General features: G+C 46.2%; 2 protein-coding genes across 3 annotated transcripts in view; one reads left to right on the forward strand and one right to left on the reverse strand.

Annotated features, from left to right (window-relative positions):
• Window positions 1-1,157: 1,157 nt before the first annotated feature.
• Window positions 1,158-13,497, reverse strand: LOC8053389 (transcription factor E2F2). 2 transcript variants are annotated; one of them, XM_029973571.4, is made up of 8 exons: window positions 12,919-13,497; window positions 10,397-10,514; window positions 8,175-8,260; window positions 7,956-8,080; window positions 6,484-6,633; window positions 5,930-6,044; window positions 5,497-5,665; window positions 1,158-2,535 (listed from the first exon to the last, which is right to left on the reverse strand). In XM_029973571.4, the coding sequence occupies exons 1-8, from the start codon at window positions 13,162-13,164 to the stop codon at window positions 2,315-2,317; spliced, it is 1,230 nt and encodes a 409-aa protein (XP_029829431.1). In that variant the 5' UTR covers window positions 13,165-13,497; the 3' UTR covers window positions 1,158-2,314. The 2 variants fall into 2 exon arrangements, with proteins under 2 accessions (XP_029829431.1, XP_029829432.1); XM_029973572.4 differs by lacking the exon at window positions 12,919-13,497 and adding an exon at window positions 12,160-12,555.
• A 450-nt stretch (window positions 13,498-13,947) lies between these two features.
• Window positions 13,948-17,454, forward strand: part of LOC8053388 (sialin) — a 38,187-nt gene continuing 34,680 nt past the window's right edge. The window contains exons 1-2 of the mRNA XM_029973573.4: window positions 13,948-14,182; window positions 15,884-16,080. Coding sequence (XP_029829433.3) covers window positions 14,077-14,182; window positions 15,884-16,080 — 303 coding nt within the window. The 5' untranslated portion in view covers window positions 13,948-14,076. The remainder of the gene's footprint in view (window positions 14,183-15,883; window positions 16,081-17,454) is intronic.

Raw genomic sequence — 17,454 nt, forward strand, 5'->3', positions numbered from 1 at the left:
TCGAAACACGACCTGGAAGCCCACAAGAACCGACGGAACCATGGAGTGGAGGAGACTTCAAGGATCTGTCGCCTACTCGCAACGCACACCCTTGTCGCTTAGAAGACCAGGTAGTGCAGCATATATCTAGGATTCAAAGTTTTCGGTTTAAACGGATAAAAGTATGCGGAATCCATTTTCGGAAATTCGGTTTTAACCGAAAAAGGTGTTTGTAGGTTCAGCGTTTTCGGTTTAAACCAGTAAAAGTATTTCTAATCCTTTTTCTAAACCTCAATTTTAACCGAAAAAGGTCGTTATTTTAGGGCCGCGTCAGGGGGGGGCGGGGAGGAGGGGGAGGGGGGAGAGAGGGCATTCCAAGGTTTGACATTGTGCGACGTCTTCGTGGCTGCCCTCTTCCAAGGTTCAACATGCAACAACAGGTTCTGGATTGGCCTTCGTGGGACATGTGCGCTCTTTGTGTGATCCGACGTAGTGTGTAAAATTCTCGGTCCCAAAAAAAAAGTTTGGATGTGGGCTAGTATAAGGTTTTTCACTTCATGCACCTCAGAGGACATCGAGGAAAGCCGTTAATACCTTTCTTAACACCCTCCCATCATACTTCTTTGTGGTTAAAAACATAATTACAATGGATTTTTTTTTTTTTTTTTGCCATGCCGCTGGTTTTTGTACGGTCATCACCTCAGACGGTCCAGTCATCAGAATGGGAAGGAAAAAGAGGCTCGCTGAACATTCTGCCCACGAATTCCACGATTTTGAGGTGTGTTCTGACGGAAGTTGTAGCGAAGACCATGTATGTATCTGTGCCATTATTCTTTGAGGGATCACAAATATCGCAGCTACAAGGATCATTTGATCCGGTGTCCGATGGCGTTTCAATCATATTCGCCGAAAAAGCCCGTAATCTTTTTTAGGAATAAATATACACCGAAAAAAGTATGCCAAATTTTGAAAATAAAAACAAAAACACGGAACCCTACATATATCGAAGGCAATGCACATAGGCTTCTGCAGGTCTTTTTCAATCAAAGTAGAGACCAGAAGTTTCTCGACTGAAATTCCAGTGAGGTGGGCATTCCTTGAGATTGAAAAGTATCAGAACCCCCACTATAGTAGTACATGCGGAAACAGCCTAAGTGGTTTTAGGAAAAATGGCAGAATTTCGGGGCAATCAATTTTTATTCATTCCATCTTGCACCTCAGGGCAAACAAGAGGAAATTGTCATCAAAACAAAGAGGACGCTTTTTTTGGCAACAGCACCAGACACGACCTTAAAATGCCTCTCGAGTGCAAAACAAAAGGGGGGTGGGGGGACTGTCCGAGCAATCTTAAAAATATGTATAAGGCAGTGTAAACGCTTATCAAAGGTCCCACAACTATAATACACTATTTACATGTGTTGCGCGACTCCACGCTTAGATAGGCGAGAGGCAGCGACGACGCAGTCGTTGGTTCCCACGTCATTACTGCCCGTAAGCACTTGGGCGTGAAGCTTGCAATCGTTAGAAGGAAAACGTGGGTGGCACACAGGCAAGATGAAAGGATTGCAGCACACCCCCACAAGCTATTTTACTGTACCGGTCTATTTTTATGAGAACAGCATTTTGTGAGCTCTTTTTGCCTGTACCGCTGGAAAGGCATATAGCTGTTGATGAGCGTCATCATAACAAACAGCAGGACAGGAGGGCAACGCATTGCTGAGCACCTCGCAAAAGGCGTGCAGAGAGACCGCTCATCCAGCCAGTTTGCAACAAGGCGTTGGAAAAAAAAAAGCGGTCTGGTGTCATCTATAAATATAAGAACTAAAAAGTATTTGCACGAAAAAAGGTAACAATAGATAACGCTAAGAGTAAAACGAGCACATAGTAGAGGTGGTCTTTCGACGGTTAGTCTCGAGAAAAAATAAATGTCCCGCAAGTTTAAAAGTGGTAGCTAGTTTGATTTTTCTTCCATTTCTCACTAAGAGAGCCAAACCAACAACGTGCAACTGTGGCACTGAGAACGTGGCACTAACCCAACAAAACATGGCATGTAAAACAATGGAAACAACATCGGTAATGTCACCGGATCTCACCCCCCCTTCATCCCCTCCCATCACTTGAAGCCGGCGACATTTTCCTTACTTTTTCACTCTCTTCTTCAGTTTTGTCTTTGTACTTCTGGGCGAAATTCGGCGGCGGAGTGACGATGGCGAGACTGCCTAGGAGGCACGGCTGGATGCTAGAACGCATCGCTTGAGCAGTCAGCGGCACCACCTCTGAAGAACGGTTACAACTATATGTACAAGGCGTGGTGTGCCACACCACAACGGTGTCATCATTTAGCGCACATCTCCGAGATAAACATTTCGTAGTCGTCGAACAAGTCGGCGATGCCTTCCGCTTTGTCTAGTGTGAAGTTGTAGTCGTCTTCGGACAGCGGGGGCTCCAAGTGCAGGAAGGGCTCGTACTGGTCTTCGGTCTGAAGGAGAAAGTTCTTGCCCATCGGCGCGAGGTCGTCCTCTTCCGAAATGAGGGCGTGCTTCAGGGTCGGGTCACCTTGAAAGAGAACGGAGCGTTTATGTCGGCAGTACTTATGTCTCTTTTTCATGCATCGGGGTGATAGGCCAACGCCTTCCGCATAACAAGGCTGCAGTGCTTGACTTTAACGCAGAATGCATTTTAGCTTCACCAAATGTTGTAACAAAAAAAAATTAAGAGTCCTTCCACCCCCTAAAGAGGGAGGTCCAGCTAAGCTGGCGCTCTGGTGAGGTTTGCTATGTCGGGTTGGGAGCAGTGGCAACGGCGGTTTCACGTTGGCGGCATGCCCATTCTCGCTTCTGGACGTGCCGATGCTCCTCGTACTCCCGCTGCTCCTCTTCAGAACATACAACATGGGGGCCACCCATGTGAAGCCTGAAGTTTAACTGATAAAGACAGAGGCGCGATCTTCGGCAGGCGGCCGCCGAAGAGAGCGCGGCATTGCGCGATGTCATAGGGGGAAGACGCCGCGTGCGTGCGGCGCTGGCGCACTCTTAAAGCAAAAGCCTAAAACAAATGGCATCTTGCGTGCACATTCGTCAATGCTTCATTTTGGTTATTTGCTACGAATCTTTTATACCAAAAAGGTGCGCGGGTGCAACGCCGGCATCTGCAGCATTAACTGTACAAAATTGTTAGTCTCCGTTCGGTCTGACCCCGGAGACGATCTGCCAGAACCAAGGCATAGACAGCTTTGCTGTAAACACTGCCAGGTTTCTTCGCAAGAACTACTTTATCCCTAAGAGGCAATCGAACCAACAATCTCTCGCTCAGTAGTCTGATGCTCTGCCCCTGCATTAAAGCTTGGAAAAGTGTTAATTCGCCTGCTAGATGTACAGTTGTGTGAACGCAAAAAAGTACCATGCCTCCATTCTTCACACAAAGCCGACTGACACAAAGTAAGTCATGTTTGTGTCGACCCGGTTTTGATCTGTTGTGTCTATTTTGCTTGTTAAGTTTTTTGGGGCAAGCTGTTAAGGAAAAGGCCAATTCACATGCTTGCAGCTGCTTGTGACTGGAGAGGCTACCAACGAGTTTTAAGCCTCTTGCGATTGCTTACCACCGTCTGTGCAGAAGTGCAGCCGGTCGTAAGCAGACAGGAGGTTTAAGACCAGTCTTCAGTAATCACACGCAAGTGTGTGAGCCAGCCTTCAGATATGAATGCACAATGTGTTATATGTTATTCAACTTATGCAAAGTACCATTTTGTATGTTGCCAAACAGAGGACTCAGGCTGCGTCAGCGTTTTCAGCGACCGAACGTAAGTCCCAGTCAAACGCTGACGTGAGCTATGCTCGTGTCCAGTTTGTTCCCAGGGCTGGCAGAAAATTAAGCACTACAGTCAAACCCGTTTATAACGAACAGCAGGAAACGCTACGATCAGTTTGATATAGCAAGTGGTTCGATATAGCAAAAATCATTCACAACAAACTTCCACGATGATTAGTTTAATATACCCGGGTGCTATTGAACCCGCCGCTAATGAGCACGTTGCTCTTGAATCTAAAATCCGATAGGCTTATTGCCTTTTGGGGCGCGGCGTGTCAAGCTCCAAGTGAGCGCGCAAGGTGAAGAGGGGGGGGCGCCTGTTTTTGCTTTTGGTCAAACTAAAGTGACTTTAGGTCAATCAGGGTGCGAAGGGCGAGGTAGCGAGAGCTTCCCTTTCTTTTTCATCTCTTCGCTTCCGCCTTGTAGCAACGCGCTAGAAAAAAAAATGTGTTGTTTTTTGTGCATGCACACAGTTTTTTTTTATTTTCTGAAATTGTCTTTTTTCACTAATTTTTGTTCGCAGCTTGAGCATTTGGTATTTTCTTTCATTCTTACTTTCTAGTTTTATTTTTATTTTGGGGGGGGGGAGAAGGAATTGCCTAAAAGACGCGCGAGTTTGCGCCTTTTTGGAAGCCTTCCCGGGGGAAAAAGTTTGATATAGCCAATATGTTGTTCGTTATAAAAAGTACTTTTTACGTGCATTTTTATTTAAAGGGACCATGAAGGCAGTTTCGAAGTTTTATTCGACAATTGAAATGGATGTCAAGGCACGTCTCAGATACTGTTGACCAAGTTTTAGCCCGAACAGAAGTTTGGGTGCCGCACCAATCGAGCAAACAGGCGCGGTAATAATAGCGCCGGGAACGATGCCTGAGACCCCACCGAGGCGGCGGCAGAAAGGTGAACTAAAGTGCGCCGTCGAAGCGTGACGACAACGGGCTCCTTGTCTGGCGATTGGTTCAAACGATAGAGGCGCTCTTGGTTTCGATCTCGGTGGTGAGATGTGATGAAAACAGTTTATTTGAACGTTGGATAATCTTTTGAAGTCGTAGTTTGGAATTAATAGGTTTCATACCGTGTGTAAAAGCATAATCTGAAGCGATTCCTCCGTTTGTCACTGGTTGAACGCATCCCGCACTGCTACCTCGGGCGCGTAACAAGCACCGAGCAACCATGGACAAAAAAAAAGAAAAAGAGGTATGAGCGCCAAGGGCGGCGGACTTTTTGTTTTGGTTTCGTGCGTCGTCTCGTGTTCGTTTTGCGAACTGGTGTCTCAACAATCATGCTGCGTTTATGTGCAGTAGTAGGTTGCGCGAAAGGTCGGCTAAGGACGTGCGGTCGATCGGGCAATGTTAGTTTGCATAAACTGCCGACCGATGCAGCAATGCGCAGCATTGCTGCATCGGTCGCCAATCCAGAGTTCTGCGTCCTTAGCAGCATCTCCCGTTCAGTCGGCGTGAGGTCGCTGAACGGGAGCTCAAACTCGTTTGCAAGCACGGCGTTGTCGTCCATGGTCCCTTTAACTTTTCCGTGAGTTCGATATCGACAATAATTCGCTGCACGTGGGTTTGTTCTAAACGGGTTTCGCTGTATACGAACTTGCTATCTAGGACCCGTTGGATAGGTACAGTATGAACTTGTTGCTGCATTGCAAATATTTAAGAAGAGCAAGCAGACAAGCTCCAGAAGTGCGAGAAGAACTCCACCGACCTTTGAAGCTCCCCGTAGAGCACGGCTCTTCCACCAAGCCGATGGCACAGCTAGAAGAGGACGGCGCTGAGGTAGAAGCGACGGAGTCGTCCTCAATGGATGACTCCTCTGGATTGGAGAGGTACACCTCGATTTCACCTTTCTCGCTCTTGAGCCAGATTTGAAGGTTCTGACAAAAGAAAAAAGAAAAAAAAAAAAAATCAAGCCAGGGGACACTCGAAGAAAGGTTCAAAACGATTTCTGTATGTCTTTGAGCAAGTCCTCGTGTTTCTACCCGCCCAAGTTAAGACTGCTGTGTCATGAGGTCGCACGTCGGAAGCGCCTTTCCTCAAGAATCTAGACAACACTCGTTCACAGCAGCCTTATCTAACAACTGGAATTTGAAAAGAGCTGCAACTTTCCTATTTTCAAAGGGAAAGGAGTCGAGTCTCACCTTCTGGGGGTCGGGGACTTCTAACCTGGTTTCTGGCGGTGCCTTGACCGCAATGACTGTCTGGTCGGCAAGGGAGGGGATGCTTCTCAGGTCGCGGTAGGTCACATAGGCGCACGTGGGGGGGTCGGTTAGGGAAAAAAAGTCAAACACGCGACAGTTCTTGCCAATATTCTCGTCTAGTTACAGAACGGCACAACGTTACTCTCTCCCGGAGTTCTCAAACTTTTCCATCTCCCCCAAGGGATGCCCATCTCTTCTGAATGGCAGTAAAGCAACCCCCCCCTAGTCTTGGTGCCGACGTAATTAAGTCCTGCAAAAGCCCACATGCCTTGTACAGATAAATGAATATCACGATACTAGAGAATGTCTACTACATCATCAGTGGATGGCTCATATATTCTGAAAAAGTTCTTAAATTGGGAGAATGCTTTACGTAAGGGCTGAGACGACCAAGGAAGTTTAGGGGCTTGGGGAGCCCCCGAGGAATGCGAGAACCCACAAAGGCATTGTCGTCTTCGAATGGCCCGCTCTTGCATCCAGGCAGCAAAGGATATTTTTTGTCTTGGCGCTCCGTGATTAGGTTCAAGTCGATGGTGGCCCTCAATATGAGCTGGTCCAGGTTGTTCTCCTTGCACTCAAGCTGATCGAGCTCCGCCTGGAGACTCTGCTGAGTTCGGAGGAAAGCCGCCGCATTCTTGCCTTCCCTGGGGTAGCAGAGTTCAGACGGTAAAGACATGAGTGGGGTTGTAAACGTTCTGTAATCTCTCCCAAATGACACATCTAACATCTCTCTTGTTAATCCATATGGTGCGCTTCATCTCAACATGCCATGTTCAACCAGGCAAGTTGTAATCGTTTACATAAATGTAATTTAGGTGGAGGATGTACCGTAAAATATCGCAAAAACGCCCACTATTAACATTAACAAGTTATACGCTAAATGCACGATTTGACTGGACAAGCAACCATGTTTAGATTAATCCAGTTTTTAGTGAATGTGGGTGGGCACTCCCCCTGTATTTTACGGTGCGTTCACGAATCGCCGGCGCACATGATGGCGGTCAAGAATTTCAGATAACTTTAAACGCCACTTTACTGTAACTAACCTTTTCTTGCAATGGCTTTTTTTTCTTCTATTTCTCACCTATTTCCTGTTTTATGCAATATTGAAACATTTTGGGTTACACGGGTGTTTCTTTTGAAGAGAACCATTCTTTCCTCCACTGCCGTCCTGTCAAAGTAAATGCCACAAGAGTTGAGCAAGATCTTTTCTTTTTCTTTTCAATTTTACAATTTTTTTTTTTAACATTTTACCTGTGAAATTTGAGGAAAATGTGTCCCCAACCCATACTTTCATCTTAGTGGAAAATAATTAACAATTCCTCACTGAAATAGATGATTTGTGTGATCCAACGAGCTTGTACTCCATCTCACAAACGTCTGCAGTAATGACAAAGGCAGAGGCACGTGAGCCTAACTCAGCGGAACGTTTTTGTTAGAATGAGAACTTGTGCAGAACAGGCACTTTCCAAAGTCATGCACACACTTTTGCCCATGCCTTTATCTCCACTGCAGATGTCTGCAAGATATAGTAAAAACACTTTACACACTTTCAACACGACAAATTCACAGTGCAGCCATCTTCATTCATACCCCCCATCATTTAAATATCATCTAATACAAGCATGACAGAAAAAAAGAAAAACAAATATCATATCTGTAATTAATCATTACTTTAATTCCTTCAGGTAACAGTAACTCGGATATTGCCAATTATCTGTACCACACTTCTGCCTTTAATAATGCTGCAGTGCAAAATGTCCCAAGTCAGTATTCCACATGGCCTCTCAAATTCGCTTGTAACCAACAATGTCGTTACTCAAAATGAACTCATGGTGCAGGGGGTTTGTTGTGAATAGGCCAAGTTTAACCTGGAATGAGGTTTGATGGTTGCTCTGCAGGCATACATTATCAACAGTAACAATTGTTCGACTGCTCTCCAGCCATGAACGCGAAACCAACTTGCCTCCACCGGATGTTATTCTTGGACTTCTTCTCGATAAGCCCCACCCCTTCAAGGACGTTTGTGATGTCATAGATCCGCCTCTTTTGAACGCCAAGCAGCTCCGACGCCTTGTTGAGGTCGACCACCTGAAAGGTGCAACGTTGAGGAACATGATTCTCAACCCAAGTGTTCAGTTCGAGCGAAGGACGGCCGAAGTCGAATAATGGTGGTTCAACACACCCCGTCTGTTGCTCCCTTTAGCAGGCTCACAAACTTCTTGGTGAGCAGGCCCAGGGAAGTGTCGTACCGGTTTCGCTCAAGGGGAACTGCAGGAATATGGGGACGAAGACTTGCGTCAAGTTTCATTGGCTGCACTCTCATAGCCACCGACAGAATGAGAACGACAGGGAGGAGTTTCAGTCGTCTCGCCTCCAGTGCATGCTGCGCTCCGTTTTACGTTAATTCGGCGAACCGCAGAGGCTAAGGCCCCCGCGGCCCAATAAAAGCGTTGGAGCGAGGCACGTGACAACACGTCACGGGAATTTATGTCACTGTGCCAAACATGAGGCCTGGTAGAACTGGCTGTCGTCTGCTGCAAACCAATCAACTTCAGATGAACATCCACCGCCGCAACATTGCCGCCCATTTGAGTAGCGAGCTTTTCGGGGACAGTTCACGAAACAATTCTACGCTCAATTTACCAGCGAATCTGCGGTGTGTGCTAATGCCACAGTGATGTTATGAGCGAAAGTGGTCGATTACAGGGCTGCGATTGTTCAAATATCGTTCCAAAGCCACATCGTCCTTGGAAAAGGGTTGATCCGACTTAAGCATTGCTGAAAAGTAATGTGTCTTTGTTTTCTTTTGCGTCGTGTAGCCAGATGCAATCGCGCAAGTTCAATTGCGGTTGAAAGCTAAAGAAGCCTAGAACTATGTTTTGTCGCAGACGGCACCGCTGTTGTGGCGGTAACAAGGCCTCCGTGGCCTCTACCATGAAGTGCTGTCATGTGCCTTGCTCCGACGCCCGGTCGCAGGGATCGCAGCCTCCACAGTTTGACAAGTTATCGTGAAACGAAGTGCACCTGCCTTCAGTTACACTTCAGGGTCCTGTGAGCCTCGTGAGTGCACGTACAATCAAAGCACAGCAAAAGGCAACAAGCGTGTGCTGGAGGCAAGGCGTTGGAAAAAGACGACCTGCCATTCTCACCTTGTCAGTGATCGTAGTCACTCTCTGCTCGTTTTCACCTCAAGAAAAAAAACAAGTTTTGCGCACTGGTCATACGCCGTGCGAAGTAGATCTCACAAGACTTGGGAGTCAGAGGAAGGAGCTATGCTCTCGGTGTATGAAATCGGCGAGTCTTGATGAATAACATATATCTACCGTAATATCCCGAGAAATAGCCCACCTAAAATCAAGAGAAAATAAGGAGTGGGCCAACTTTCAATGTAAAATAAAAAAAAGATGAAAAAAAAAAAAAAAAGCCATTTATAGATTACGCGTTTCTGTCAAACGTGTTATCGTGGCCAGGCACGTAGCCAGGATTTTGTTTTTTGGGTGGGGGGGGGGAGGGGGGGGGGGGGGAGGGGGGCTGCCCATGACAAAATGTTGTATGAGTGGGAGGGGGGAGAGGAGGTCCCAGCAAAATGGAAAATTTCGGGGGGAGGGGAGGGGGGCAAGCCCCATGGCTCCCCTTTTGGCTACGTGCCTGATCGTGGCAAGGGGCAATGAAGCAAAGATGAGTGTACTTCTCGGTCAGCAATGCTCGCTTATATTCCACCATAGGCAACTAGATGCATTCTTGCCAAGGTCATCACTGATCCAAACACTAGGATTACTAGGAGTGGCCCATCTTTCGGCATTTAAAGAAAATAGCGGGTTGAGCCAAAAATAGGGGTGGGTTATGTTTCTGGGATGGGGCATCTCTCGGGATTTTACGGCGGTCTAAAATGCACCTGCATATATATACCTCAACTCTAGACCTAAAAAAGGATATGCTCCACAAGGAGTCTGACCTTTTTTTACAACAATTTTTGAAGTGAAAGCGAGTATAGCGTTCTGGGCTTTGCAGTAACAATGTTGTCTATCCTCCAGCCAAGTATAGTTGGATCGAAGTTGTGGCTGCTTTTCTGTTACAGCTGACCTGTTTCCATTGGTACCATCATGTTGGACTTTGTGATCGTTATCACCAGTGGTGGGTCGAACTTTGGCCCAGCAAAAACTTCAGCATCACCTTTAATCAAGTTCAGCCAAGGTTCGCGCAGACATTTACTTTAATCCTACTCGGCCGGATCTTTTTCAAAGGGCAAATTAAAACTTATCAAAAATGAAATTAACTGTAATTATGAACGGCACCCAATCGGAAACATTTCGTAATCATTCTGAACGCCATGGACTCGCGTCCTCAGTTACCCGAAGTGCAAAATTCGAGACGACGTCGCAAGGACCTTTGGCGCATACTCACTCTTGCCCACTTTTAGGCGGCTGGAATTTGGTCCTGGAGGACGCCCTTTTTTGGCGGGGGGCGCTTTGAAGATGGGGTGGTCCGGCCCCGGCGACTCCATGTCTAGTCTGCGTTTCACCTGTCCCAGAGAAATGCGACGAAAATTCATTGTTCCCTGTCCAGAAACGCAGCCGCTTGGGGTGACCAAAAACTATGGTGGGTAGTAATAATAATATTAATAATACACTTTTATGGCGCAGTAAAATACACACAACAATGCCCAGGCCTGCAAAGGCACGGGGATGCATTTGGGGGCCTGTGTCTCCGACTGGTGCGTTTAGCATCCCCAGCGAAAGTGGTCCCAGAGCAGCAACAAATGACGGCACAGGTGCCGGAGTGTCTGTGTCGATTGGAGAAGTGCCAGCAAAAAACATGAGCGTATGCAAGTGTCGCAGCATCCTAGCTCCTGGCTGATGAAGCTTCCGTGGGCCGTAAACTGGTGAGTGACGTGCAGAAGAACCCACCACGGGCTGCTGCGACAACATGAGGATCACGACCGGAGACAACATGGCTCTATTCTAAGACGTCGTCGGGCAGAAATCAAGGACCACTTTTTAGGACGCGGTAGCCGTACCAGCCAGAGACGTGCTCCAGGCATCGTACTGTAAATGCATAAACGCTGTCGAGACACAACTGTGCGACAATACGTAAGGCAACATGCTACGCTCTTCGAGATTGCGGCAGCAGGTGCCCGCACCGAACGTTTAAAGCGAATCAAGGGGTGCACCTGTTCAGAAACACATACCATTGGCCCGTTCTTTAATGGCCATGCCACTCGTCTACAAGAACAGCAAGCGTCGACGTCGAGAGCCATACCGCACAGTATTGAGTGAGTACTGATCATTGTAAAACTGGCATGGCTCCTCACCATAAAGCACCATAACTTAAAAAAAAGAAAAGTATATCAACAGAACAAAGGGGAAAAAAATGCTGCTCTCATGATACAGTTTGCCAAAATAAGGAATATATATCTATATATATTTTTAAAGGAACTGTAACAGAGGATACACCAATCAATGCTCAATACTTTATAATAAATGTTGATATACGTTTTCGGGACAATAAAATTAAGCACATGTTCAAAAGAAATTAAAAGAAAAAAGACACGTGCAAAGGCTTCGCAAAGCGAGGGACACGAACACAAGGTTGAAACGCCGACCGATTTTGTTTGTTTTTTCGGTGCGAAAATTAAAGGCTAACCCGCGTATTAAATCATCGAAGAAACAAGGATTTCCGTTCTTCGATAAAGCCCGATCAAAACTGAGAAAACGCCAAGCACAACCAGTCGACGTGGTGGAACTCCTTTTGCAAGATTATTACATCGGCACCTCTCCAAGCCGCCCCGACGATCCAAGCAAAATAACAAAAGAACCACCCTACGACGCAACGAGATTCTAAGAACAGAAAAAAGAAAACGTTAATAAACGCCTTCAAACCTGCGACGATTCATTGATGCGCTCCACTTACCCGGCACCGAGAAAAAAAAACACGCGAAATTTAATTGTCCAACTCGAGAAACCCGGGCTTCTTTGTTCCCCAAAAACTGGCCACCCCACATGGCTTTAGGCTTTTAAATTTCTTTCACGAGGCGACGGCATAAAAATACACGAGGCCTCTGTAACCCCACACTAATCTCCGGACACATATCTCGATGATTTCATACCCCACAAAATTTTAAAAGTCGGATCAAAATTATTCAAAGGTGAGCAGAAAAAAAAGGTTACCGTGCGAGCGATGCCGACCGGCGCCAGAACGCAAGACTCCATGTCGCCAAGCTGCCGGCGCCGCGGAACCGGCTAAATTTACTCGAATTTAGGAAGGAAATCTCGCTCGTTACACGCCGGAATTTAAAGAATCGGAGTCGGGTTAAAACCGCTTTAAATCATGACCGCTTCCGAAGCCGCTACGACCAACCTTGCAGCGGAACCCGGATTTTGCTAGCTAGCATTGTTCTGCGAAAGACATCGAGGCAAGGCAACTGACGCGAATTTTCGCTGCTCGTTAAACCCCCGAAACAAAAATTACGTCTAGCAGCGAATTTCACGGAGATAAATCCTACAAATCGTATGCGTAGAAGAGGAAGACCCTCGCTTTTATTTGTTTTGTTTTTTTTTCCTCCGCGGTTGAACGGCGACGTTGGCTGCTCGATCAAGACAACATTGAAATATCGGAGCGACGGTTTGCTTACCTATCTTTTTTATTTTCAAAAGACGCTGGTTTCGAGAAACAGTGTTTCTTCACAAGTTGATTCGTAAAATATCCATTTTATCTCCGAGGGAAAGATTAGAAAATAAAAGCGTAGACGATGCGGCGCCAAGGGGCCAATCTGCTGGTTTGCAATCAACCAACCGCGGAAGTGGGTTGTAAACAAAGGAATACCGCTCAAAGATCGGAACGCATTTGCCCGACCCAAACGGATCCTTGCACTCAAAGTTTTCCACGAAGGACTCACGAACAATCGGAAGAATCCAAAAGAGCTTTACCTGGTTCCGCTGTGCGGGGGGCTTGGGTGGGTTTCTGGCCAAATAAAAGTGGTCCGGAGTCTGTCCGTATTCGTCCATGGTGATCGCCGCCGGCACTTGGCCCGGTCCGATGTGGGATCGCCTAGAACCACCTGCCTCCTTGGCGATCGGAGTCTTGAAGCTCCCGCTGCTGCTCGGGATCTCCTGATGAAGCGTGGTCGCTTGCCGGGCCGAGATCATCATCGCCCTGCGCGACGTTGCCGGCATCCCAAGACGCGCCCCAGGTGTGTGCGGTACGCCTTTCGCTTCCGCTACCCAGGGAACATCCCTCGAGAAATCAAAGTCGAAATCCAGGATTTAGTGTCCGTATTTTAGAACTCAGTCATGATTCGGAAAGCAGATGGATCAACATAGCTGATCGGTACGGAATAAAGGCTCGAGGTGGCCTTAAAGGGATCGGATGGCTGCGATTTAAAAGTCCTCCAGAGCCGAAATGTCCCGCCGTTTCCCGCAAAAAAAAGGCCGCGTACAAAGACGCGCTCGTCGTATTTCGCGCGAAAAATTTCCCGCCAGAGGGTCGGAAACGGGATAGTGTATTGTGTCGCTGCACAAAGACGCTTTCAACTTAATATGGAAGGGCTGAAGTGTGAATGTCATATGGTACTCTTGCCAGTGAAGATTCCTCTATATTCGAAATTCATAAGTTATTTCAATTGACAGTAAAGTACGCTTGTTTATTGCGATAAGTGGTCGACCAGCTGCAGAGTTTGGTGGCGATGTTTTGTTGATGGGTGTTTAGAGGTGTCACATCGTCTAAAAACTCCTACGTATCAATCTCTAGACAGTGCAGTATGAAAACACTGGATACTTTACGGTTTATTCAGTTTCTTATGAGTCAATTAAAACTTCCAACGTTGCGTTGACACCATAAAAGCTACCGAATGTCCTCGTGAAATGTCGTCTGCTCGAGACTAGCCCCTCCCACTGACAAACTGTGATTTCTCCCATTGGTTGAAAGCGGACCAATCACAAGCCGAGTACGCTAAAGATGGCGACGTTTGATATGCAGATTACATCGATGTGCTTCGTTTGCGCTTTGCGTTTTAAACTTTTAGTCACGTGTTCTGAAAAGCAATGGCAACGGTCGCCGGGGTCGGCGGGTGACTGGACGAACTTTCAATGACTGCCAACGCCGAGATGTCAGAGCGAAAAAAGGCGGAGAGGGTCAAATACGCTCCTTTGGCGGGTGGTCAGCAGACCTTACGACGAAAAAAACCATGTTGCCGTAAGCGTTACAAGCTGCTGCTTTTTACTTTTTCTTCTTGTTATTTCGACTAATGTAATTGGAGTTTTTCGGGGCTTCAATCCTGTGTATGGTCGTTGGGGGATTAATTAACGATTTTACTCCTTTTCGGTATTCAGGGGTAACGTCCGGAGAGAGGTGCAATCCGTTGGCTTGGCGCGCACCGACCGCAGAGCCCTAGCGCTGCCAGATGTTGCTAACGTTGACGTGCCGAGCGCGAGCTTGAAAGCGACACTAACGCGAAAAAAAGATGCCACGTAGAGCACAACTGCGTATTACGCGCGGACCACATGTTTGTCCATTCTGCCTGCTGCGTTGGAAATTTCCGAACGCTAATTCCATTTCTTGCAATGTCGTCGGTTTTCTTGCAGTTGCATATGGCTTTCGTCTCTACTTTTAGTTTTTCCCTCGGAAATCGAACATTTAGCCAAATAATTTGAACCAGCCAAAGTGAATTAAACAACCATTTAATAACCAGACGTTCATTGTGACTGCATTTGGTGCCATAAATTTTGTTTTATCGAAATAACAATTGTACTCTTTTAATGTATGGTGGGATGCATGGGCACTGCAGAGGGCAGTCAGGATGAACGCTTAGGATGCCCCTTCCTCGATTCCCCGTTGATATGCTTCCCTATCTCTTATTCGATCTGACCCTGGGAAAGGAAGTCGATAGTCTGTGACAGGTCAAGAGTAAAGTGAAAGCTCCTCCCACTTGTCTCCACTTTAGCAGACTGAATGCTGGAGAGGAGGCAACCTCCGCTCTAGCATTCACTCTGCTAAACTGGAAAGAGATGGGAGGAGCTTCCACATTGCTCCTAACCTGTCACCGACTCTGCCTGCAACATGATCATGTTCATGAAATTATTGCATATTGAGGTTGTCCCAGGTTGTTAGTGTCTAGTTCACTGATGTTGTCCTGGAACTCTTATTCCAACTGTGGTATCTATGCACTTATTTAATACAATGACAGCAGTTTGCTTTCCTCGATATAAGTGTAACTGTCCACTTGATCTGCTCAAACTTCCCTGTCGGCTCACCTCATTCACATTTCTTTTTAGGGATTCATCGTGAAGTACCGTTTTCCGTACAATCCAAAGTCCGTTCTCTTTGTAGATGGCCATAGCGGGGACAGCGTGCGTGAAGGAAACTCTCATCCTTTGTATGACGCATGGTCTCTCGAACTGTTTTGAGGAACCCAAGGACTCCCAGAGTGCCTTCAGGGGATCCCGAAGTCCCCAGATTTCCTCGACCAAACCCTCCCTCTAAGTAAAGTGTTCTTGTGCGTAAAAGATCTGAGCCATCCATTAATGCATGACTATGGGCTGAACGTTCCCTAGTACACGGTTACAAGGTCCCGCTTCTGCACTGCTTTAAACCAGGAGAAAAGCAGTTCACTTGCAGCTGGATTATGGAATTGGCCATAGCTGGATCCAGCCAGACTTTGAATAGCAGGACAATAAGCCCCTCTCTCAAAGCTCCCTTCTTTCCATGGTTGGTGGCTCCTTTCTCTCCTGTCACTTTCTCCCCGGCATTTTCTCTACTAAACTAGAAAGAGAGAAAGATGAACAACATATTTAGTTAGTACATAATAATCTTCTGTATCATTGTAAGCTTTTTTTTGTGTTTTTTTTTTTTTTTTTCAATTTGTTCTGTTGCTGATTTTGTTGTTGATTATTTCAGACTGGTTTGCGGCGAGGTACACTCTGAGCATTTTCCTGTTCTGTGGATTCTTCATGCTCTACTCGCTGAGGGTGAACTTGAGCGTAGCCATTGTTGCAATGGTCAACGGAACTGCGGTCATCGGAAACACGTCTTCCAGTCGAGACTGTCCAGCTTTGGACGGCTCTGTCTACAATGTCACCACGGACCTCGAGAACGTACGTACATAAAACTGTTGTAAAAGCCCAGGGCTTTGGATTAAAATTGGCGTTCCACGTATTCAAAAGCTCTCCTTCCAATGGTACCTTTAACCAAATTTTTCAGAGTAGCTTATCGTAACATCCCAAGAGACGCCCCATGCCCGAGAGATAACCCACCGCACGATTTGGTATTACTTCGAGGCAAGGACACCAAGAAATAGCGCACTTCTAGTAATTGCATGGCCCTGGCCAACGGTGGCCTTGAAATAAATGGTGTTACTTAGCCACAACGGGAGATAAGCAAACGTTGTTGACTCGGAATGACAGTCGTCTTTGGTTCATCGTCCCTCCCTGCAATCTCAAGTTTCACAGGTCAAAATATCTAAAACTTGCAGTTTCTCAACTTTTTGTTTATTACGAGCCAAAAGTTAGTTTCTTCCTTATTTTTATCCAATTTGCTTTTTATTTTAGGTGGGCTATCTCTGGGTGTATTATGTTATGTTTTTATAGACTGAATGTCGCACGTCGAGAGAAGAATATTATAAATGCGCTACAAATTATTTCTAGGGGTTTTACTGATATTTCGGTGGGGCAGCCACACAAAATCACTATGAAACACACAGACTGTGATCTGTACTAGTTCTAGTCTATTGTTTCGAACCATAGTCTGTTGCAGGTTAAGAAAGCAGGACAACCTCCTCTGACAAAGCCCTCCACCCTTTGGATTTTAGCAGAGGGAATGCTGGAGAGAGGAGGCAAGTCCTTCCTTGTCTCCTCTCCAACGTTTGCTCTGCTAAAGTGAAAAGAGTGGAGGGCTTTTTGGGAGTAGCCTGTCCTGTTTTCTTCATCACATATTGGATTTTACTCCATGGATTTGCTCTGGATGGCTGGCTTGCAGACCCTCACGGGTAGGTGCCCTTGCCTTGCCTTTCTGCCTAGCTTTTTGAGCCACCCAATGCACCCAGTTGCTTCGCAAATAAAGATTATTATTATTACTATAATTAGTGTTGTGTGAAGTACATTTAAAAAGTACTTTAGTTATAGTACAATGTAAATTATAGGTAGGGTTTTGTGTTTTTTGGTGGTTATTTTTTGTCAGATTTGGAAGGTGTTTTTCGGAGTTTATTTTTTGGCGAAAATTCTGAGTTTATCTGAGTTTATTTTTCTGTGATTTCCAATTCTTCGAAATGCAAAGTTTAATTTCGCAGTGTTTTTTTACTAAAAATAAATAAATAATATTCGGGTGTAAACGTATGCTGGACAAAAAGAGACACAGTTATGTCAGTTAATATTTTCTTTGGTTGTATTTGGCGTTGGTGCCATCACTACTGGCAATACTAATTTGTCCTACGACAAAAGTTGCACATAAGTGTTGCTTCAATAAATGTTGAT

The sequence above is a fragment of the Ixodes scapularis genome, unplaced genomic scaffold, assembly GCF_016920785.2.
Source record: "Ixodes scapularis isolate PalLabHiFi unplaced genomic scaffold, ASM1692078v2 PGA_scaffold7__128_contigs__length_106722199, whole genome shotgun sequence".
Taxonomy (NCBI): Eukaryota; Metazoa; Arthropoda; class Arachnida; order Ixodida; family Ixodidae; genus Ixodes; species Ixodes scapularis.

Coding starts and splice junctions, on each gene's coding strand:
- LOC8053389 (XM_029973571.4), bottom strand. CDS start 13,164: ATGCCGGCAACGTCGCGCAGGGCGATGATGATCTCGGCCCGGCAAGCG. Junction 10,515..12,918: donor CCCCCGCACAGCGGAACCAG/GTAAAGCTCTTT, acceptor TCTCTGGGACAG/GTGAAACGCAGACTAGACAT. Junction 2,536..5,496: donor CTCTACGGGGAGCTTCAAAG/GTCGGTGGAGTT, acceptor TTCTCTTTCAAG/GTGACCCGACCCTGAAGCAC.